The 25,468-nt window shown below is 39.5% G+C and overlaps 1 protein-coding gene across 4 annotated transcripts in view; it reads right to left on the minus strand.

Annotated features, from left to right (window-relative positions):
• NEBL (nebulette) overlaps positions 1–25,468 on the minus strand; it is a 200,603-nt gene that overhangs the window by 18,006 nt on the left and 157,129 nt on the right. For 2 of the 4 annotated variants that reach the window (XM_063452524.1, XM_063452525.1), the window contains 7 exons: positions 15,382–15,492; positions 13,579–13,689; positions 12,354–12,458; positions 8,417–8,509; positions 2,417–2,509; positions 2,206–2,298; positions 1,900–1,992 (listed from right to left, as the gene is read on the minus strand). The exons of the other annotated variants lie outside the window; for them this stretch is intronic. In XM_063452524.1, the coding sequence (XP_063308594.1) occupies positions 1,900–1,992; positions 2,206–2,298; positions 2,417–2,509; positions 8,417–8,509; positions 12,354–12,458; positions 13,579–13,689; positions 15,382–15,492 (699 nt within the window). The remainder of the gene's footprint in view (positions 1–1,899; positions 1,993–2,205; positions 2,299–2,416; positions 2,510–8,416; positions 8,510–12,353; positions 12,459–13,578; positions 13,690–15,381; positions 15,493–25,468) is intronic. 4 annotated transcript variants of the gene reach the window in all.

A 25,468-nucleotide genomic window follows, 5' to 3' on the forward strand; every position in this document is an offset into this window, starting at 1 on the left:
TGCTTGTGATTGCTTCTAATTGCTCCTGGATCTCCTATAGTGAAAATGTAAATTGTGGAAAAGGGATATAGATATAAAGTATATAGATATAAAGGCGTCTCAAGTAGAAAGCACATTAGGGGGTGTTTACTGACCAGATGCAACTAAGAAATACAAAATAAATTGTAAAATGTGTGGAAAAAGTTCCAATAATGACAATTTTGACCAATTGTAGCGGATCAACAGACACCATCAGCACTGCAGACTTATCCCATCCCCCAAGCATGAGCCCAGGCTTCAAGAAAGGGTCAAGCAGGTCTGTTTAATGAGCACACAAAAGCAACAGCACTCATGCAGCAAAAAAACTCCTCCTCAGAGGAAAACAAAATGACAGTTAAAAACAGACAGTGTTTGAAAATATGACAGTTATTGGAAGTTGCAGAATTGTGCCAGTACCATTTAAAGGGCCAGAACAGTCTTTTAAAACACCAATAAGTCCAAATGGTATTTCTAACTGGCAAAATCTCCCAGTGACCATAGTCATATGGCAAGAGGCTGGTAATTAGTCCTCTCCAGGCACAAGTGGCGAAGGGCACTTCGTCACATTCTAATTTGCACATAAACTGTCAAAATAATAAATACACTGCTGTGAATATTGCCTTTACATTTCATAGCAATTGGAATTTTTTTTTAACCAATCATGGGCCTTAAAGGAACACTATAGGCACCCAGGCCACTTCATCTTATTGAAGTAGTCTGTGTGAAGTGCCCCATTCCCCTTAACCTTGCAATGTAATATATTGCAGTGTCAGAGAAACTGCAATGAATATATTGCAGTGTTAAGTCCACCTCTAGTGGCTGTCCTACTCCGTAACTGAAATGAATTATGTAAAACGACGTTGGACGTCCACACGCTTTGCAAATCTGCATTGTTTCAATGCTTTCCTATGGGGATACATTAATGTGCATGTGGCACTCGCTGAGTATGCACATTAAGGCTTCCCCACTGACATGAAGTCACGGGAGGCGACGACCTACCAGCTCCAAAGGATCCTCAGGTAACATATAAGTTTACAAAGGTTTTTTGTAACCCTTTATTCACTGGGGAGGGTGGGTGGACCCACAGAAATAGGGACTGGTACACTATAGCTATAGTGTTCCTTTAAAACAGCCATAGAGCTTCCTATGATAATTTCTAAGCCTGTTTAACAGTTTATCTTGTCAGTATTTTGTGTGCCTTCAGTATTATTATCAGTATTTTGTGTGCCTTCAGTATTTAGAATCACGAGGCACATCAACCAGCCCTTTCCCATTTCCCTTCCCGATAACAGCTACTCAGCTCTGTTGTTGTTATAATTGCTCACGGCATCACATGATTTCAGAAGCCATTTAAACGCCTTAAGGACACATGACATGTGTGACATGTCATGATTCCATTTTATTCCAGAAGATTGGTCCTTAAGGGGTTAAGGTTGGTTTATTCAATCATTTGCATCAACGGCTAATTATGTATCACATACATATTTACAGATAAAAATATGTAAAATTTGCTATTAATTAAAAAAAGAAAAAACTATAACACATTTTAGGCTATACAATGTTAAATCCCTCGAATGTAAAATTCTTACTATAACTGTTTAACAGCAATCTAAATATAAATAAATATTTTTTTAGTTACATTTGCTAGTACATATTACACATTGCAATATCTTATCACCATATACAAATTGACGGCTAAGTCTGGCTAAATCTGGTACTGCCAATCTTTGTTGGCTATTTTTCCTATATAGCTGGCTTAGTATCATGGGAAATGTGGGCCACAAGCTTCTTTAGTGCCAAGGTTAGCCAACAATGGTATACACTAAAAAGTGTATCTTACATGAGATAGTACAGTCCCCCCTTTATTAATGTAAAACTTACCGAACTAATGTTTTCTTGATTCCGTTTCACTCTCTCCATCTCCGGGGTAAGGCCAACATTGGTGACTTTCCCTAGTTTTTCTTTGTAATGGACCTAAAAACCAATGAATAATACACAGTATCAGACTTTTCAGACTTTAGTTCACAATAGAATTCTCCCAATCTGTATTCTGAAGCTGTGGAAGAAATGTTAGCAGAGAAGCATTTTTCATCATATATTAAAGCAAAAGTAATAGACTGTGTTGTTAAAACACGTGTACATCCTATATTACAAACTATATGCTATCACACAAATATGCATTCTTGCCGTGCTGAAGTGCTCCTGATTTTTCTTGACTCGTTCCATTTCTGGAGTGATGGTGACAGGGGTCGCTTTACAAAGGTGTTCCTTGTACTGGACCTGGTTTGCAGAATAATTGAAAATATGTAAGATTTTTATTATTTAGGATTCTACAAGTATTACTGCTGAAGCAGTTGACTGCGTATCGTGACGTTATAAGCAGAACAAGGTGTCTTACATTACTGATATTTTTTTGGTTTTCCTTTACTCTCTGTATCTCTGGCAGATCCGAAATGGCAGTAGCTGGCCCAATTTCATCTTTGTATTTCACCTATATAAAACAGACGCAGTATGATTACCTTCAGAAAACTGAACATAGCTTAATCATCTATGTAAAAATAATATGGAGCCATCTGCTATACAATTTAAAGATTTATATATATATATATATATATATATATATATATATATATATATATATAAAAATATACACAATAAAAACATATAGCGTAATTACTTGTACGAGATTGTCAAATTTTCAGTTTTGAATTTGAAATTAAAGCAAATGTTTGACTAATAAACAAAAAATACAATACATTTCCTGATAAGTTATCTTAAAGGAAAGAGTTTGCCAAATGCAAATTTTCTATTTCTCATATGGACTGGGCATTGCGCACAGTAGAACTGTGTTGAGTGAGTTCAGCAGTTTTAAGGTTTAAACTCTTAAGGTCCTATGAAGATCTATGCCATCAATCTAGTGTTTAAGGATCCTATACAAAAATGTAATGCACTACTCATTAAAGAAACACTATAGTGTTAGGAATACAAAACTGTATTCCTAACACTACAACACTTCTGCCTCCATGCCCACCCTTGGTCCAAGAAAGAGTTAAAACTCCATTTAATTTACTTATGTGCATGCATTGACTCACAGCTGTCCTTTGGGGGTTTTGAAGACGCTAGATGTCCTCATTTTCTTCTTAAAAACTGCTGTGTTTTTACATTGCTGGGTTAAGGGAACACAGCCACTGCACCCAGACAACTTCAATGAGACAAAGTGGTCGGAGTGCCTATAGTGTCCCTTTAAGTGAAATCATGGTTGTACAGAAATTTCAATATTAAATGAGCAGGGTAGTCTAAACTGCTGACATAAAATAATTCAGAGTTAAGATCATAAAGCTCGGGGGAAATGCCTTTGTTTCATAAGGGGTTTAGCCCCTTAAGGACACATGAACGACCAGTACTGGGTGTCCACGCTGCTAGACCCCTGGTATAAGCAGAAAGTGCCTGAAATGTTACGAATTACGGCAAGTCGGAAAGGATGCAGCAGTTCCAAAATCAATTAAAAAGTATGCTTTACACAGCGTATAGGGGGATATCACAGCACAACGGGAATCTAACAGGGGAAGAGGTGAAAGTAATCCTACTCCTCCCACGACCACGCCGGCAAGGACAGGACGCTTTACAGACGTGTTGTTGATGGAGGACATGCGGAGCTTTTTAAGTCCTACGCATCGCCACAGCCCTTCAGGGTCCACCCTCAGAAAACGACTCGACCGACAGGTAGCAGACTACCTCGCCTTAACTGCAGATATCGAAACTCTGAGGAGCGATGAACCCCTTGACTACTGGGTGTGCAGGCTTGACCTGTGGCCTGAGCTATCCCAATTTGCGATAGAACTTCTGGCCTGCCCCGCTTCAAGTGTCCTGTCAGAAAGGACCTTCAGTGCAGCAGGCGGTATTGTCACTAAGAAGAGAAGTCGCCTAGGTCAAAAAAGTCTAGATTACCTAACCTTTATTAAGATGAATGAGGGATGGATCCCGCAGGGACTGACAGTGGGCGGTACATTCGACTAAAAAAGGCTTGATGAGGGGGACTACTTAACACACCACTCCTATCTGGTGGCACATTAGATTGCACGCGCAGTGCCCCAAATTTGAAGTAGGAGGACCGACCAAGCATCTTTTTCCATCTCCCGCTTCCTAAAATCGATGCCTTATATACACGTCCCCTGATAGGGGACGTAACGGGGATTAAACTGATAGGAATAGTACTACTTAACACACCACTCCTATCTGGTGGCACATTACATTGCACGCGCAGTGCCCCAAATTTGAAGTAGGAGGACCGACCAAGCATCTTTTTCCATCTCCCGCTTCCTAAAATAGATGCCTTATATACACGTCCCCTGATAGGGGACGTAACAGGGATTAAACTGATAGGAATAGTACTACTTAACACACCACTCCTATCTGGTGGCACATTAGATTGCACGCGCAGTGCCCCAAATTTGAAGTAGGAGGACCGACCAAGCATCTTTTTCCATCTCCCGCTTCCTAAAATCGATGCCTTATATACACGTCCCCTGATAGGGGACCTAACAGGGATTAAACTGATAAGAATAGTACTACTTAACACACTACTCCTATCTGATGGCACATTAGATTGCACGCGCAGTGCCCCAAATTTGAAGTAGGAGGACCGACCAAGCATCTTTTTCCATCTCCCGCTTCCTAAAATCGATGCCTTATATACACGTCCCCTGATAGGGGACGTAACGGGGATTAAACTGATAGGAATAGTACTACTTAACACACCACTCCTATCTGGTGGCACATTACATTGCACGCGCAGTGCCCCAAATTTGAAGTAGGAGGACCGACCAAGCATCTTTTTCCATCTCCCGCTTCCTAAAATAGATGCCTTATATACACGTCCCCTGATAGGGGACGTAACAGGGATTAAACTGATAGGAATAGTACTACTTAACACACCACTCCTATCTGGTGGCACATTAGATTGCACGCGCAGTGCCCCAAATTTGAAGTAGGAGGACCGACTAAGTATCTTTTTCCATCTCCCGCTTCCTAAAATTGATGCCTTATATACACGTCCCCTGATAGGGGACGTAACAGGGATTAAACTGATAAGAATAGTACTACTTAACACACCACTCCTATCTGGTGGCACATTAGATTGCACGCGCAGTGCCCCAAATTTGAAGTAGGAGGACCGACCAAGCATCTTTTTCCATCTCCCGCTTCCTAAAATCGATGCCTTATATACACGTCCCCTGATAGGGGACCTAACAGGGATTAAACTGATTAGAATAGTACTACTTAACACACTACTCCTATCTGATGGCACATTAGATTGCACGCGCAGTGCCCCAAATTTGAAGTAGGAGGACCGACCAAGCATCTTTTTCCATCTCCCGCTTCCTAAAATAGATGCCTTATATACACATCCCCTGATAGGGGACATAGCAGGGATTAAACTGATAAGAATAGTACTACTTAACACACTACTCCTATCTGGTGGCACATTAGATTGCACGCGCAGTGCCCCAAATTTGAAGTAGGAGGACCGACCAAGCATCTTTTAACATCTCCCGCTTCCTGGGTGGAGGAAGAGAGACCTTTAATGACATCAGTGAGGACAAGGAACGGGACATGGCTAGTTTGGTATCCAACCTTGTGCAAATGGGGAGTTTGCGGTTGTGCAAATGGACTGTTTGCGGTTGTTTGCGGTGCATTAAACGGGGAGTTTGGTCTGTCACTGTGAAGCGAGCGTAACCCTTAAACTACCTGATCGATACAACATCATACCTGATGTTTTAAAACACGTTATTCCAAACAATTAAGGAATGTTAGGTGATTTATGCCCTTTATGGATTAATACCAGACTCTGCATCAACTATGTAATTTTCCATTGGAGTTTTGCCATGGATCCCCCTCCGGCATGCCACAGTCCAGGTGTAAGTCCCCTTGAAACAACTTTTCCATCACTATTGTGGCCAGAAAGAGTCCCTGTGGGTTTTAAAATTCGCCTGCCGGGGCGGGGCCTGGCCGCCGGCCGGATCAGACACGGTTTGTCTGAGCTCCGGCCTCTGAGCTGAAATACCGGAGCCAACTGCGGGCCACAAACCAGGAACCTACCTGAAACTGGGCTCACTGTGCCAATGAGACAGCCGTGACCCAGGGGATACCCAACAGGACCATCCACGGCGCCGAAGTAACCCGGCCGAGGCCTGAGGCCCACGAGCTTGAGCCGAGAGGGACGGCCGCTCTCCCGGTTCTCTGGCCGGCGGTCTGCCGCTCCCCCCCCCCTCTGGACCGGGGGGGTCATCCCGGTATCCATGGGCAGCAGCCACCGCAAACTGTACCGCCTTCACTCCGACCACACTGAACAACGTGGTCCGTACATGGACTCCCAAGATGGCCGACCACTATATCTCCTGCGCACGATATGCAGCGGCTCCCACATAAAAGCCCTGGCCCAAGAACAGCATAGCCTACTTTTACCCTCTAATGTCGCAGCTACGACATCTGCCTAGTGCTGGAGCTACATACCGGCCGCGGTGCACGTCTGAGGAGACGCGACTTGGGGATCGGATAGAGAGCTGGGAGGCGAGCCTCGAGAAGCCTGGGCCTACTGAACCCATCAGAGCAGTCGGCGACAAACGGGACTATCCATCTATGGGCATTGGCTGAGCGACATCCGAACCTTACCTGCTGCACTGCTGACCCCACGGAGCAAGAAGCACACTGTGCCCTCCATCCTGTCTACATGGTACATCAATCCGTTATTAATTCGACAGGACAGAGCTCTGTACTGATGTCCCTGCTGCTCCTGTTGCTGCCTTAATTCTTAGCTGGTTAAAGATTAGAGTTTGATATGCACCACTAATGTGTATAGATTACATATATATATCTATATGAGCATAGCCAATCTAGCACTGTAAAGCGACATTTATCCTACAACTGTTTCTAGCATGTTACTGCCAATGATACGCAACTACATTACTCTGATTTTTTTTTTTTTTTTTTTATTATAGCATGGTTATAGCATCGGTCTAACTTACTCATAATTACTTATATATGTCTAAAGCTAAGTGTTTACTAATTACTTATAACTACTTATAGATGTCTAAAGCTAAGTGTTTAAGTCTGTTTAAAAAAAAAAATTGTGCCTGTCATTCTAGTGCCCCGCATGTCAAGCGTGGGAAAAGACAGAGGATTGCTTTTGGGGCACCTCTCGCCACTCTGTATAATTTGCGTGCACAGCAAAAATAAAGAATTAAAAAAAAAAAAAAAAAAAAAAAAAAAATTCGCCTGCCCACTGAAGTCTATGGCGGTTCGCCCGTTTGCGAACATTTGCGGAAGTTCGCGTTCGCCATTCGCGAACCGAAAATTTTATGTTCGCGACATCACTAGTGTCATGTCATGATTCTCTTTTATTCCAGAAGTTTGGTCCTTAAGGGGTTTAAACTAAACTTCTCAAAACTTAACAGGCAATTGTGCTAAGCTGTTTTGCCTTACTGATTCCCATATCAATGAAAATATGTAAAACATTTCTTGAAAAAGGTAGCATTTCTTATTTTTAAGAAATGTCTGTTTCCACAGGTAAATAATGTGGAATGATGCCACCATTTGACAAGACTCACTGGACATGCAAGACTATTTTATTACACTGGAGTTTTAGGGACACAGTTTCTTGCAACTTGATTATCTTGGACACAGATAATAAGGAAAGAACACTGTATTTTATGAGACATTTATCGGCAGTAAGATAGGGCCATAGCTTACACTGTACGTTAGAGTTTGTGGGAGTATCGTTTTACATTGGATGGTTGAGCGTCTATTGGTAACTTGTTCAGGAAAATATCAGCCAGGATTAAAAGTCAAAGCCACTTAACCCTAGACAACATTCTATTTGCTGAATATATTGTTTGTAGGATATATAAGGAAAGTGTGCAAAAGATTTATGCATTTATCTCTGTGAACACTCTAGCTCGGCTTTCATGCATCTACTTAAAACTTGACCATGTTAAAAAAGCAGCTTTATGTTACAGGGATAAGCAAGGCTCCTAAGGTGTATTAAGCACCGGATAAAGCATTGTACAAAAAGATCATTCTGGTTCTTTGCATTATGCAAATATATTATTTTATTATTTCATAAATGAACAAAACAAAAACAGACAAAATAGCCCCTCCTTTTCTCATCTTCCACTTCAACAGGAAGAGGTAAAACGCTAACGTGTGAGATTACGTAAAAATTACCTCATATATGTGTAATATTCTGAAATTTATTTTTAAATGTGAAGCTCCGAAATGTAATGAATATTTATCTATCCTTATTTTTACAAAGTTCAATTTTAGTAGCCAATTAAGGAACATCTTTGCATATTATGAGCAAATGAAAGATGTTCATTCAGAAACAAGACAGATTACTTACTGTACTGATATTTTGCTGAGTGATCCTAACCCTTTCAGTCTCTGGTGTTTCCTTAACAGCTGTTCCAGCTCCCAAACCTTTTTTATATAATACCTACATGTAGAGAATGGATTGAAGGAAAATTTGATTAATAGACCTCTGCAACGTGAGAAAACATTAAAAGACAGCCTTCAATAGAACAGCACTGACATCCAGCTGATTCCAAACTGCAATTTTGATGAAGGTAAAGGAACACTATAGGGTCAGGAAAAAAAACATGTATTCCACCATCTAGCCTCCCTGGTCCCCCTAAATATATTGCTTCTATTTAAGTCTGCTGCTGCTGGCTCTGCCCCTGATCTGACTGACTTCATTAGAAGTGATCCAAGTGAGCCAATCACAAAGACAGTTTTTACTACAAAAAGCCTGAAGGGAATGATTATACTCACCAGAACAAATACAATGAGCTGTATTTGTTCTGGTTAATATAGTTTCTCTTTAAATTACTGTTTTGGGAACTTGGTATCACAAGAGATTTCGTTACAAAGGTCAGTAGATCTATATATTGCCCAATCCAGAAAAAGATCAAGCACAGCCATACAAGGGTTAAAAGAACAGTCTTGTATATTATTGAACAGCAATTCTACTCTAAGTGGACCTTTAAAAAAACACATATACATGATATGATATATATTGTGTATGTTATGTTTTACTACATTCAGCTATTGATGCAACTCCTGATATATATTTTAATATTATAACAAGTTGGGCACAATTAAAATGTTATGTGTTGTGATGATGTCCAATTATTGTCTTTTACTTAAAAATAATTCTAATGTTAATCTTATCTGTTTCAAATCAACATAACACAAATGAGATATAAAGCATTTGATTTATGGTCTATATGGAAAAGGAACTTAGCAAGGGTGAGGAAAATAGTCCAATATTGGGGATTTAAAAATGGAAAATTGAAAGAATGAGTAATGGAGTTAATCACTAAACCAGGAAAGTTGGAGAACTGGCAAAGGGAATTACATTTTTAGGTCGAAATGGCTCTACTTGGAAATTAGAGTTGAGGAAATGTTCCAATTCTTACAGTTTGACATAAATCTTTCAATTCTTTATGATTCCCAGTTTAGTTAATAACCTTGTAAGTGAAAGAATAAGAAGGTAAGAACAATGGAGGAGTCACAACAAAAAATGGAGAGGGAACACAGGGAATTGTGACAAATAAAGCAATAGTGAATGAAACCCAGAGAAATAACTGGTTTGATAGGTTCCTAAATCCAAGGAAGTATAACAAGAGTATTGTTGGTTTATTATATCCAGTGGAGGTCTTCCATGTCAATGTACATTAGTGATCACTGAGCATAAATAATGAGGTAGAGGCAATTTGGATACCTACAAAAAATTAATTAGTAGAGCAGTGCTGCTGCAACTGCACACTGAGCTCCAACAGTGTATAATAGACATAGATAGAAAAAAAATGGAGTCATGCGCAACCTGTATTGAAGTGCACACGCTGGTGCTACTACAATTTATTTGAAGCAATACTTTCTGTACATTGTCCTTCAAATAAAATGTGGTAGCACCAGCGTGTGTACTTCAATACAGGATGTGCATGACTCCATGTTTTCTATTTATGTCAATGTATATTAGCCCTCTGGGTCATTAAAGACATATTTATTAAGTTGGCCATTTGACCAGAGTTAAATATAGTTATACAGACTGTGTTGGAGATTGTTTTTTTTTTTTTACTTTATTCTCTATATGTTTTAGAATTGTTTGCCTTTTTCACCATGTGCCTATCCCCACCAAGCACTGTAATGCAGAAGTACTTCTTGACTAAGAGCATCCAACAGGCTCTCCAACAGTAGTGGTGGAGGAGAAGAGGCCTGTCCGGTGGACCCCAGGTATGAAGTTAAACCATTCTAAAACAGTTTGACTCCTCAAATTTCCTTCTAACCTGTAGTTGTTAGGGTGCTTGGAGTTTTGTGTACTGTCATTACATAAAAACAGAGAATATGAAAACTCTGAGAACAGACAAAAGCTTAGAGAGCTCAATAGATTGCACTTTGGTAAAGCCCCACTCAGGTCTCAAAATCGATTTTGCTCACTGGTGTCATTACAGAGTGAACCTATTCCACGGCATATCAAACTGATCCCACCTATAAGGGCAGTCCAAAAATGAAATGCAGGCAAGAAAGAATCCAATTCTACAATTATTTACAATTGTCTCAAATATACACCTATTCATAAGATAGTCATTGTCCCTTAATAAATCAATATGTTGGTCAGGCCCTCAGTTCCGCCAAACCAATAGAATTACAATATTAAATCACTTCTGACACAAGCTGGAGCACAGGCTTTATCAACCGGCCCCACCACAGAAGAGTGATGTCCCACTCCGAAGTCCTCCTCTATCCCACCATCCAGAAGCTCTGCCTTCGGCTGTTCAGCAGGCCCCAAGATGGCGGTGCAGTGCTTGTGCAGCAACACGGAGACAGGCTCGGTTCCAGTCCATGGCTGAAGCTGGAGATGACATCGAAAGGCCTTGGAGAATCCGGATCATGACACATACATGCAATACTCTGCCTGATGGGCTCGGAGGCTTACGGTGCCCCTCTCTGGGGAAGGACCGTGCTCAGCTCCTGGAAGGTATAGGATGACCAGGCCCATGGACTGGACGGTGCACAGAACACGGTCACCCACTCTCTCCATCTATACTTAGATAGCTCGAGATATTCTCTGTTCTTTTTTTAACTATTGTTTTGTTCCCCACCTCACACAGCTCCTTTCCTTTATCCTCTTATTGCTGAGGGAGCCTTCTGGGTTTATCATTCTAACATGCATATATTTGTTTTGTCTATGCATGCAGAACTAGTATGTATGTTATGCTCTTGCTTTACTCATGCATATCTAGCCTAGTTACTTTAACACAGCGAACACATTTATGCCATGCCTGTTTTTTCTGTTTGTTTTTATTTAAAAGGTGCTATTTTCTCTGCCATGACATAGATTGTTACTAAATTGCTTGCTTCTGCTGTTGTGGCATTGTGAGCCTGTATGTAATCTTACGCACAACAAAAATAAAGAATATTAAAAAAATAAAAAATAAAAATACAAAATATTTTTTTTTCTTAAAGGGACACTATAGTCACCTGAACAACTTAATGAGGTTGTTCAGGTGAGAACTATAGCTCCATGCAGCCTTTCTCATGTAAACACTGTATTTTCTGAGAAAATACAGTGTTTACATTAAAAGCTAGGAACACCTCCAGTTGCAGTCATTCAGAGTGAACCAAAGGGACTTTGGAGTTGAAGCAGGCATAATATGCCTCCATCCACTCAGATCTGCTGTGCACGAGCATCCTGTGATTCAGTATCTCCTCCCTCTGCATGCAGACACTGAACTTTCCTCATAGAGATTCATTGATTCAATTAATCTCTATGAGGAGATGCTGATTGGCCAGGGCTGTGTTTGAATCATGCTGGCTCTGCCCCTGATCTGCCTCTTTGTCAGTCTCAGCCAATCCTTCGGGGAAGCACAGTGACTGGATCAGGCTACCACATGTCAGCAGACTGCTTATTTTTCTGAGTCTAGCAGCATGCAGATTTACAGCTTCACGCTTGAATACAGTAAGATTTTTACTATATTTAGAGAAGCATGAAGGGGCCAGGGGGGCTAGATGGTGGTGTTAACACTATAGGGTCAGGAATACATGTTTGTGTTCCTGAACCTATAGTGATCCTTTAAGAAATTCCGTTAATTGTAACGTCACTGGCTTCTCAAATTCACGGCTGATTTCAAAAACCATGTGAAATTAAAAAGCCATGCATATAATGTGGGTAAATATCCTCATAGTTTTGAAATCTTAGTCTGTCACTTAAACACTTGAACCTAATAAATTTTTAAAGGAACATTTATACAGACAATTATCTTATTCTACAAACTCACAGAGCTTATGTTCTTTTGAGTATTTTTGACTCTCGCAATCTCTGGAGTGTCTGCTATTATGGAATAAGTGGAAAGCATTTTCCCAGCTTCATCTTTATATTTATTCTGGAGATAAAAAAAATTAAAAACAAACATTATGTAATATTGTCACTTAATTCTCTGATTAGAATCATATGCATGCATTGTTATTCTGACTGTAACAAATAACTGTCCATGCCCCCCATCTGACTGTAATAACTAAAGAATATATTATGTATCACCTCGCATCCGAATCTCAAATGACCTGCATTATATAAAAATCTATACTTGGTTTTAACTTCGGGCACTTAGAAATCCCTAATCCAGGCGTCCTCAAACTCCGGTCCTTCAGATGTTGTTAAACTACAACTCCCATGATTCTATGAATGAAATAGATAGGCTGAGAATCATGGGAGTTGTAGTTCAGCAACATCTGGAGGGCCGGAGTTTGGGGAAGCCTGCCTTAATCTATGCTGGGATAAATCCTAAAATTGTTATAGCTAGACAACTGACAGTAAGTTAAGTATAATAGACTGCTAATAGAAAAAACAGTAGAATATCTAAATTGATGTATATATGTTATGGGTTGCAATAGATAATGCAGGTTCTGGGTAAAACATAGTTTCTTATATTAACTCCTTGTTAACCACAATCATAGCCCCTTAAAAACCTGATCCTTAATTCCCTAGAACGGAATGTCCTATTTTCTATACGTCTGGCAATCATTCAGAAAGTGAAACATTCCTTTTTTTATATTAGGTCTCTAAAAGTTAGGTTGCTCTGATGAAATTATGTTTAGCATTGCTCCTTAAGGGGTTAAACTACAGAGAAACAGCAGGATGCTTATTGCCCCTTTACTCTGGGCTATACAAGGATTGAGTTTCTGGGTAAATATTAAGATGTATATTCACTACAGCAAAGAGCGGTTGTTCTTAACGAATGATGGTCTAGGTAGTCATAACAGCAAAATTAATTGACTTATTGTCAGATAGTATAGGGCAACCAAAGTCAAGTAAGATAAACATTCCATTTTGGTAATGTGTATACACAAACAAGGCTGTGATGACAGCATAGAGTAACAATTGGCCCCTAAGGGGATCACCCTGTTGCTTGCATTTCAGGATTAACCCTGGGAATGTATATGTTTTTGTCATAGGGCATGTTTGCGTGCACACAGTTGAAGTGGTTTCTTTTTCTTGGTACTAACCTGACTTGCAATTTCACAGGCTCTTTTGGCCCATTGTACCTCTGGAAGATCTGGTCCAACCTGCATTCCTTTCCCTTTTATTTCAGTCTCTAGATCTTTCTTATATTCCTTCTAAAATAAAAAAAATTAAAAAAACACATTTTAACATTTACATTTCATTTAAACAAAGATTTTCAAACAAATGTAAGTGTTATTTAGCTCAAGGTCTCGATTTAATATTTTTGATCACGATATCTTTTGAAATTATTTATCTACTGAAGTCACCTTTAAAGTCTATGGGAATGTTTGATGATAAGTAGTTTTAAAAGTTTTTATAACACATTGTGATTATTTGAAAAGCATATTCAAAATATCAATATGAGGAAGAAAGAAAGATACAATTATAAGGAGAGGAATGGATGAAAAGTCTGATGCTCAATAAAAAAAACATAAAAAAGCATACAAACATGGGAATTATTGAGTAGTGCGTACGGTGATTATGGTATCAAGGGGACAAAGAAAGAAGACAGAGTAAATATTATTGATATTATTATATACAATCCATCCATGTTACAGATATGCTTTGATAAATCTCCCTCACTGTCTGAAAAGCACTGGCTGAAATGTCCCTTAAAGTCCACTAGGTGTCACTGCAATGCAAGTATTTATAAATGTGAGGTTTAAAAGCTAATGTTTTATAGATATCGCATATAGATGTGTAAAGGTTTTCAGACTCTTTTATTTTCAGAACCGGGTCAGCTATTACTACTACAACTCACATAAGAATGTGCATTCCTGCAAGAAGAATGTAATTGTATACATTCCTTTCTAATACATTTCTTTAAAAAAAAAAGAACAGGAATGCTGTGTTTCTTATATAACAAGGTTTGAGTGTTGGCTACTTGTTCTAATAAATTTTCCATGTATCTCCTACTAGCCAAGACAAGGACTTCACACCTTTATATTAACTTAGTGCCTGCTTTTGCCTGCTGCTCTGTGATGTTATATAATAAACAGAACATGGTAGTGAATGTAAAGCTAACTGCAAGCAAAAACATTCTAGATGGGACTATAGCAGAGTTTGAGACTTTTCCAAATGTGTACTTCTTACCTAAATTTCACAAATGACATTGAAATTTAGTGTTTCACGAACAAGCCCCTCTGTCTACTGTCTCAGTGTTATTTATAATGGGGTTTAGTCAACAAACTCTAAATTGCAGCAAATTGAAATCTGAATGATAACGTTTAAGCATATTGTCAACTGTTGGAATTTCAAACATAGTCAAACTGAAAACAGCTACAGTTTTTCACTTCGTCAATTTTCGGCTTTGATCTGAAATCCGCCTTTAGTGGATATTTCTCTATATCTAAAATGGCCATGATTGCAGTAATTATATATGGTTCTGAAAGCATTTGTGAAATGTGTGTATTGTGCCATCACAGATTACCGCCAGGGTTTTTCTTTGATTTTCTATGATAACGGATTTCCAAATATTTACATTTTGAATAAATAAAATCTAGAAAAAGAAAAAAAACTAGAAATCCTAGAATTGAAAAATTCCTTTCCCAGAGTCTCATCCTTATGACTGTGGAATTGTATTAAATATTCCCTTTAAACATATTGACTTTTACCCAGGGATTCTAAACCCCAAAACAAAATGATTGACACTTACATTTCTCTGCTTTACATTATAATGCCAAGTTTTATGTAATGCCAAGTTAATTTAATGTTGGTTAGATTGGAAAATAAGTGCATAACATCCTGCAGCCTTCTCTAAATAAATAAGATACTTACGTACAAAAACATTGAATCCTGGTACCCACCTCACTCACTATCTCCGAGTTCCTTTTGATACGTTGTATCTCCGGGTCATCAGCACATGGATACATTCCTTTCCCCTTAATTTCTGTTTCCAGGTCTTTCCTGTATTCTTTCTGTTCAAAGGCAAAACCAAATAAACAAATACCGGTAAATGGTACAACACAATATATTGAAAGACAGGTAATAAGCAGTTTCATTAACTTATCTTTCAGAAATCAGAATATAATTAATAAATACATATCAGTTGTGGAATCGCTGGGTTTAAGCTACATGGCTAAGGATATAAAACCCCAGGAAAATGCAATCACAAATTGCCAGCTTGAACCGTACAATAAACCTACGGATATCTTTCTATTTTTATGGAGACTCTATTTCCAGCTAATCTTTAAAGGCAAACTCTTTAGCTACTATACGCTTTCATGTCAACCTGTAAAATGCAGTTCTCCATTGATTTAAAGAGGCACTCTTTTGCCTAAAGTGACCCCACCCCCATTTGCTGAATTGCATTGAAAACGGTGTTATGGGAAAAAGCGCTTTCTAAATGTCAGATTAAGTACTTGTAGTTGGACAGATTTCTAACACAACATCTTATATGATATACATCCTTAGGTGGGTCAGTTAATTGAACTTTATTGCCCACATTGATCAGTTGGTTAAATTAAGCCAAAATGTAACTAATAATATAAAGCATTGTAAACGTAGATACAATATATGATTCTTTATTCACATATACATACGGTAATAGTTCAGTCCATATAACCAACATCTAGATATGAGGAATAATATGTTCTGTATTTATTATCGTATTTATAGTGAATAACGAAACAAGATTTAGATCAAGTAGAGTTAAGGATTGCCCTTGGAGTGAATACATACTGGAATATAATTGATTACATTTTTACTCACCTGATGTTTGAATTGGTTGATATAAAGTGACATTGACTAGCCCAATAAAAACATATTAACTGTCAACATCTTCAATGACAATCTTGTTTACTAGATTCTATATGGTGTGTACATGTAAATAAACATACTAAATAAATATACATATACACTGATTAGCCACATGATTAAAACCATGGACAGGTGAAGTGAATAACATTCATTATATCGTTACAATGGCACCTGTCAATGGGTGGAATATATTAGGCAGTAAGTGAACAGTTGATTGTTGAATTTCACTTGTTGGAAGCAAGAAAAATGGGCGAGTGAAACGATCTGAGTGACTTTGACAAAGGCCAAATAGTGATGGCTGGACAACTGGGTCAGAGCATCTCCAGGACGTCAAGTCTTGTTGGGTATTCCCAGTATGCAGTAGTTAGTGCCTACCAAACGTGGTGCAAGGTACCAGCATCAGGGTCAGGGGTGCCCAAGACTCATTAATACACATGAGTTAAGGCTTACCCGCCTCTGGTTCAATCACACAAAAGAGTCACTGTAGCTTAGATTGCTGAAAAACATAATGCTAACCATGATGGAAAGGTGTCAGAACACACAGTGCATCACAGTTTTTCTGCATGTGGGGCTATGTAGCCGCAGGCCAGTCAGAGTGCCCATGATGATCCCTGTCCACCACCAAACGTGTCTTCAATAGGGATGTGAGCATCAAAACTGGACAATGGAGCAAAGGGAAGTTGCCTGGTCTGATAAATAATGTTTTATTTGAAATCAGGTGGATGGCCATGTGCGTCAGGCCTGGACTGGCCATCGGGCACACTGGACAAATGCCCAGTGGGCCGCGATGGCCATGGGCCGAGGCTTACAGTAGAGATCAAGCGATCTCCCCACTGGCCCCTTTAGGGCTGGTGCTGCCTGAGCAGGCCCTGTGGACATGGACTACACCTGTCAAGGGGTGTAGACCAGATACTTCTTCCACTGGACTAGCAGGGAAAATAATTCCTGCCAAGGATTAAGGTAAGGAAGAGGGATGGGGGAGTAAACTATGCTGGGTTTTTTAGTTTTTTTTAAATAATGAATTAGACATGTAAGTTGTTTTTTTGCTTCATGTCCCCGTCTCACCTAGCAGCCCCTGCCCCCAACACAGCAGACCCATGCCCCCATCTCACCCAGCAGCCCCATGCCCCCCTTCTCACACAGCAGCCCCATGCCCCCTCTCACCTAGCAGCCCTATACCCCCCTTCTCACCCAATGGCCCCATGCCCCCCTTCTTACACAGCAGCCCATGCCCCACTCTCGCCCAGCAGCCCCATGCTCCCCATCACACCCAGCAGCCCCTGACTCCCCATCTCACCCAGCATTCCCTGCCCCCCTCTCACCCTGCAGCCCCATGTCCCCTCTCATTCCCTGAAGCCCCAGTCTTCCCCTCTGACCCTTTAGGGCCCATGTGCTCCATCTCACACACTGCCCTTCTCACCCAGCAGCTCCCTGTCCCTTCTCTCACCAAGCAGCCCCTTATCCACTCTCATATCCTACATCCCGTCTCCCCCTCTCACCCAGAAGCCCCTGTCTCCCCCGCTCACCCAGCAGCCCCTGTCTCCCCCGCTCACCCAGCAGCCCCTGTCTTCCCCTCTTGCCCAGCAGTCCCATGCCCCCCTCTCACCCAGCAGCCCTATGTCACCTCTCATACCCTGCATTCGCTGTCTCACCCAGCAACCCTATCCCCCACCCATCAGCCCCCGACCCTCCACCCAGCAGCTCCTGTCCCCACCTCTCACCAGCAGCCCCCGACTCTCCACCCATCAGCTCCTGTCCCCACCTCTCACCCAGCAGCCCCCGACTCTCCACCCATCAGCTCCTGTCCCCACCTCTCACCCAGCAGCCCCTCTCACCCAGCACTTCCTGTCTCCCCCTCTCACCCAGCAGCCCCTCTCACCCAGCACTTCCTGTCTCCCCCTCTCACCCAGCAGCCCCTCTCACCCAGCACTTCCTGTCTCCCCCTCTCACCCATCAGTCCCATGTCCCCATCTCACCCAGTAGCCCCATGTCCCCATCACACCCAGCAGCCCCTGTCTCCCCCATCTCACCCTGCAGCCTCTGTCTCCCCATCTCACCCAGCAGCCCCTGCCCTCTCTCATCCGCAGCGCCATGTCCCCTCTCACACAGTTGCCCTTTCGCACCCTGCAGCCCCTTTCTCCCAAACACCCAGCAGCTCCATGTCTCCTCTCACACCCAGAAGCCTTATGACACCATCTCTCACCCTGCAGCCCCTGTCTCACACACATATCGCTTATCACCCCCACGCTACACGTGGACTGCCCTGAGGGGTATTACACAAATATGCCCACTTTCGAGAGGCATGAATGTCACTGGTGATGGCACAACATGTACCCTCTTGGGCCATGCTACTCCTAGGGTTGCTCTGTCTTTAAATGCCCAAACTACATTTTTGTCCCACTCCGGCCCTGGTGTGAATCTTTAAATAAAAAGGGGGACATCCTCTAAATGGAATAGTTGCCTATTGGTATGGGCAATAGTGCAAATAAATAAATGCTAGGGCAAAGGCTAATGTCCTAAAGGATAATCCCCAGTGAGCCTCGTCTGATAACATAGCCTAGTAGAGGAAAATGTTGTAACTCACTAATGTAGTGTGCTGTTAACACATATAAACAAGATACACAATATTGTAATGAAAAATGTAAATAAACAAATCCGGAGTTGGCTAAGGTGCCTGGTAGCATGCTGGATAAATTCAGAAAAGGGGGAAAGCCCTATAAAAAAAAAAAAAAAAAAAAAAAAAACTGTGTCAACTTGGATCATAGGATATCGCCGATGTGGGCGGACGTGCACGTGAGAACGTGAGCACGTCGGGAGGCGGGTCTAGGAGGAGCGTGTGAGAGGCGCCCGGCGGGAGATGAGGGAGAAGGCAGGGACCGCGGCTTGCAAGTGATTGCAAGTGATTGCGGCTCGATGGTGAAGACGGAGACGGAGCAGTAAGCGGCAGAGACGGAGTAAAGACGGAGCAGTGAGTGGAAAGTTCTCCATCGAAAAGGGAAGTGCTTAAAATTTGTGCTTAAAATATTTAAACCACGCTGGGGGATAAGACCTGATACAGTTGGAGGGGACGAAAAGACAAGGGGACAAAAATAGCTGCCTACAAATAGGAGCCTACAAATAGGAGGCCCAAGTCAAATAAGTGGAGTAAAGTTAAGGTCACATACAACCATAGTTGGAAGTTTTTTTTTACTTTTTTTAATATTTCTATTTTTTCTACCTATGTCGGTATTATAATTTACTCTACTTTTATTAAAGTTTACTTTTGGTAAAACATGGTAACAAGCAGGATATAGCAGGATATAGTAGCAACAAAACCTTGCAACAAAATCTTTGCATATAAAAATTGTACCTAAGGAAGTTTTTGCTGCTGCTGCTAAAAGTTAAAGCGGCTTGAAAGAGTCTTGAAAGAGGCTTGAAAGAGTCTGAGTGAACCTCCTCCCCCCAGACTCAGGAAAGAAATCCGACATGGCGTCTAAGAGACAAATAAAAAGCAAAGAAAAAAAAGATGACTCTCAGCCAACTAGGTTGTCAGGTTTCTTTTCCCCCAACAAAGAAAAACTGGGGCACAAAGAGAACGAAACGATATTCCATGATCAGAACACGCAAACAACAATTGTGCTCAATACAGATCATAAGAATTATGCGAATTACGTGTCTCAAGATTTCCTGGTGAACAAACTAGACGAGCAAATGGCACAGATTGCTAGCCAGATTGTTAACAGCTCAAATACAATTAAAATGGAGATGGAGAGAATTAATACCAAATTGAGCTCGGCATTAGAAAAAATTGATATAATGGAAGGCCAAATAAATAATATGCAACGGGAGAACACTCAAACGGAAGCTTTAATACAGCAAATGAACTTAAAGATTAGAGACCTTGAAGATCGGTCGAGGAGGTGCAATGTTCGTTTCAGAAACATATCTGAATCTATAACCCAAGACCAATTACAGGATTTTTTACTGTCTTTCTTTCAAGAAGCTGGCTTGCAGAAGGAGATACCTCAACCCATAATAGAACGAGCACATAGATTAAGAAAGCCTCATGAAGTTCCTGCTCATTATCCAAGAGATGTAATAGTTTGCTTCTCCTCCTATACACACAAACAACAATTGTTAAACCTGCTGAGGAATAAAGACAATTTATCGGAGAAATTTAAAGACATCACCACATTCCAAGATCTCTCAATGCAAACAAGAAAATGGAGAAGAACATTTTATCAAGCCTTAGACCCATTGAAGCAAAGAAACGTGAAATACAAATGGATACAATCATCCAAAATAATTGTGTGGTGGGAAGAAAAATGGAGACCATTCACTTCAGCCAAAGAACTAGAAGCATGGACAAAATCCTTAACTCTTTAATAACCTTAAGAGAGCTGGGAGAGATGAGAGATATGGGAGTAAAGAAGAAGGCGGTGGGTTTTTTTTTTTTTTTCTCTCTTCTATGAAATGGGTTAAGCATACTAATGTTAAACCCGGAGCTCATTGTTTTCTATGAGAAGGATGCGAAGGAACGAGAGAAAAGGGAAGTTCAAAGGAGGAGAGAAAACTTAAAGACTCTATTATGCAAGTAACACTCCACCCAAATTAGTCGGTAAAGAGGATTTATTCACTCGGAATATTGAGGAAAAGAAAGCTTTTCTATTCTAGAGAAGCAGAAGTATGGACTGACCTATTTACAAGCCTTAAAAGGGAAAGAGCACGGAAAACAACTAATGTGGTTTTTATTTTTTATTTTTTATTTTTTTTCCCCTTTTCTTCCGTCTGTAAGAAGAATATGGGTTAAGATATATCTATTTACGATGGAGTTAAGGGATATAAGTTGCTCATTTTGGGATAAAAATTGTTTTAGAAATGTATGGAATAAATCACTTACTATAGAAACATAGAGATATAGAAATAATTTACCACAATTATATTTGTAACTGAAAAGTGTATAGAGCACGTTATAACTGAAAGTTTCCATAATTATATGTCACTATTGAATTTGTTAAGGGTAACAAGAAAAATAAGCGTAAATTGAGGAATGACAACACGAGTGTTTTTTTTTTTTTTTTTTTTTTTTTTTTTTTTTTTCGTCTGTAAGAAGAATATGGGTTAAGATATATCTATTTATGATGGAGTTAAGGTATACAAGATGCCCATTTTTGGATAAAAATTGTTTTAGAAATATGGGGAATAAATCACTTACTATAGAAACATAGAGATAGAGAAACAATTTACTATAATTATATTTGTAACTTAAAAGTTTATAGAGCACGTTATGATTGAAAGTTTCTATAATTATATGTCACTATTGAATTTGTTAAGGGTAATAAGAAAAATAAGCTTAAATTGAGGAATGACAACACGAGTGTTTTTTTTTTTTTTTTTTTTTTTATTTTAGTTTGAGATATATTTACTATTGATCCAGTAAAGGATTTTAAGTTATGAGATGCCCGTTGTGGGGCTAAAATAGTTTTAGGAAAGTGTGGAACAATTACTTAGTATAGAAACATAGATAAAGGGGAGGGGAGAGAAATAATCTCTACAATTATATTAGTAATCTAAGAGTCTTATAGAGAACGTTATAACCAAAAGCTTGCACAAGCACACGGTACTACTGAATCGGTCAAGGGTAATTATGGAGAACAAGTTTAAAACGAGGAATGATAACACGAGTGCTTTTTTTTTTTTTTCTCTCTCCCTCTCCCTCTCCCTCCCCCAGTCGCCCCTCCTCGACTCTTACTTAGAGTTCCGCCTGATGCTTATATTAAGCATAAATCTCGGAGTAGGGATCTACTCACGAGACGGGGGCTATCCGCTAGAGACTAAGGTTAGTCCTAGGCGAGATAGGCAAAGATGTGGTACCAGAAAAGGTTCCCGATTAATGTATTGTTGTTTGTTATGAATATGTGTTATCTGAAGGGTCTTAAAGGCAAGAGGCTAGAAAATAGAGAGAGAGAAGGTAAATATGGTTAAGTTTTTGTCTATAAATGCTCAGGGCCTAAACACTATGCATAAAAGATCTATGATACGAAACCAAATGATAAAAGAAAAGATTGATATCTGCTTAGTCCAGGAGACACACTGGAGACAAAATGAGAAACCCACATGGGGAGGTAATACGTTTCCAATTATCCTACATGCATCTATGAAAGACAAAAAGAAAAGAGGTGTAGCAATGATAATATCGGACAGAGTTAAGTGGGAGAAACTCTATCAGGATTTAGACACGGAAGGCAGATTTATGATTTTGGTGGCGAAGATAAATGACGTGAAATTCACCATAGTTAATTTATATCTTCCGAATGTGGCTCCAGTTTCCCAATTAAAGAAAATATTAAACAAAGCGGATTTGGTTAAAACAGGGATATATATAGTGGCAGGCGACTTTAATTGCATACTGGATCCACAAAAAGATAAAAAACTGTCGAAAGGGAGCTCATTGAACAAAGCATTAATTAAAAACGCTAGTTCTTTGACCAACATTAAAAATAATTATGATTTATTTGACGTCTGGCGCCTCCAAAATCCGGATGTAAGAGATTATACTCATCTATCGAGAGTTTATTACACATACTCAAGAATTGACATGATTTGGGGAAATATGAATCTAGTAGACAACTTGACTAGGATAGATATTGTGGAAAACGTCTGGTCGGACCATAGTATGTATATATTTGAACTAAAAGACAATTTGACAGCTAGAAGTAATGCAACTTGGAAACTAAATAATTACTTGCTATATAATAAACATAGCAAGTCCAAGTTGGAGAATCTGATAAAATGCTTTTTTAAGGAGAATGACCCTTTGGATACCTCAAACCTTAACACCTGGTGCTGTTTTAAAGCAGTGGTAAGAGGCTATCTTATAAAGCTAAATCATGAAGCTAAAGGTAAAGAAAAAAGACTAGGAGACCTGTATATTGAACTCTATAAGCTTACAACTGATAATAAAAATGAGCCTACTATGGAGAGAGGTAGAAGAATAGCAGAAGTTCAAAAAAATATTTTACAATGTTTAAATATTAAGATAGCAAATAATATCAAGAAATTAAAACTCAGATTCTACTGTAGAGGGAATAAAACAGACAAGATGTTAACTAATAAGCTGAGGAAACAACAGGCTAAGGCGCGCATATCCAAGATTGTATATAACTCAAATACCTATATAAATCCAAAAGAGATTGGAGACTGTTTTAGAGATTACTACGGGTCTCTATACAATCTTCCCGTAGAAACCTCAGTAACAAAGATTAAAGAATACTTAACCAGTACAAAGCTAAAAAAAATAGACCAAATTCAGAAAGATAGTTTGAATAAAGTGATTACAGAGGACGAGGTGATTAGGGCTATATCCAAAACCCAGAAGTTAAAAACACCAGGCCCAGATGGTTTTTCTAATTTGTTTTTCCATACTTATAAATCTATTTTGAGTTCACATCTAGCACTAGCGTTTAATGACGCAGTGAAAATAGGTAGCTTCCCGGAAGAGATGACAAGAGCAAATATGCTTCCCATCCTGAAACAAGGAAAAGATCCAGCTGTAGTATCCAGCTACCGTCCCATCTCTCTAATCAATTCAGATGTAAAAATATTCTCATCCATTCTGGCAGACCGCCTTAAAAGTATTATTAAAACTCTTATCTATAATGACCAAATAGGTTTCATACCAGATAGATGGATGGGCTCCAATTCAAGAAGAATAATAAGCATTATAGACAACGCTAACAAGAAACATATTCCTCTTATGACCCTAGCAGTCGACGCAGAAAAAGCCTTCGATAGGCTAAACTGGAAGTTTTTAGAACTAACCCTAGAAGCCTATGGAATAGATGGCTGGATGATAAGAGGAATTATGGCCCTATATAAAAATCCTTCTACTAGAATAGTAGGCCCCAATGTATGTTCAGATTGGGTATCAGTAAATAATGGAGTCAGACAAGGGTGCCCGCTCTCACCTCTATTATATGTCCTCTCAATAGAACCCTTAGCGGAAAATATTAGAAACAATGTAGATATAAAGGGATACAAAATAGGAGAAAAAGAACTAAAAATTAGTCTTTATGCGGACGACATCCTTCTGACAATCACTGACCCAATTAGATCTCTGAAGCATTTGATGGAAGAAGTTAGACGGTATAGCCAACTAGCAAATTATAAACTTAACAATGAAAAAACAGTCGTGATGAGTATTGAATTGGATAAAAAGTTAAGAGAGGAAATTAGTAATCTCTATGCATTTACATGGGCACCTCAGAAGTTCGACTGCTTAGGAATAACCATTACGAAAAATATAGAGAGAATGATGGAAGAAAATTTTTTAAGTCTGTTAAAAAGTACAAACTTACTACTCAAAGATTGGAGAAATGCGCAGATTACCTGGTGGGGTCGTATTAATGTCATCAACTCCTATATTATCCCTAAGTGGAACTATTTATTTCAAATGATTCCACTCAGGGTTCCAGATAGTTGGTTGACATTATTACAGAATAATTTAGAGAACTTTATTAATAAAGGTAAGAAAAATAGAATAAACAGGAAAATCTTATCATTAAAAATCAAGGACGGTGGATTAAATTTTCCCAATATAAGAGTTATATACTGGGCAAACGTGATTACACATATGTACAGGTCCCAGACGGTGACGGCTAAGAAAGAAAGTTGGTTTTGTATGGAAATGGAAGATCTAGGTCTAAAAAGTTCAGAGGGCATATTATGGAATACAAAACCTTTAATGAAAATGGAGATAGATATTAAAAATAATATTATATGGGCTCAAATGGTGCCAGTCTGGGAGGAAATTAAAATGAAAATGTCTCTAAAACATGCGATTTTGGATACAGCAAACTTGAGAATAATAGAAGTTAATATGAGAGACATCTCTCTAGATAGCTGGCGAACCCAGGGAATATATAAAGTCTCGCAGATATTAGGTGCAGTTAACATATTGCCTTTTGATATTATTTTACAGAAATTCCATCTGTCCCAGCGAGAAGTATTTACGTACCTGAGACTTAAATATTTCCTGCAGAAACACCTTAGCAAAGAACTTGGAAAAGCGTCTATGATGATAAAAAATATTTTCTCAAACCAGACTGTACCAAAAGTCCTAGCTAAAGCAATAGAAGCTATAAGAAACATGAATGA

This window comes from Pelobates fuscus, chromosome 4, assembly GCF_036172605.1.
Source record: "Pelobates fuscus isolate aPelFus1 chromosome 4, aPelFus1.pri, whole genome shotgun sequence".
NCBI lineage: Eukaryota > Metazoa > Chordata > Amphibia > Anura > Pelobatidae > Pelobates > Pelobates fuscus.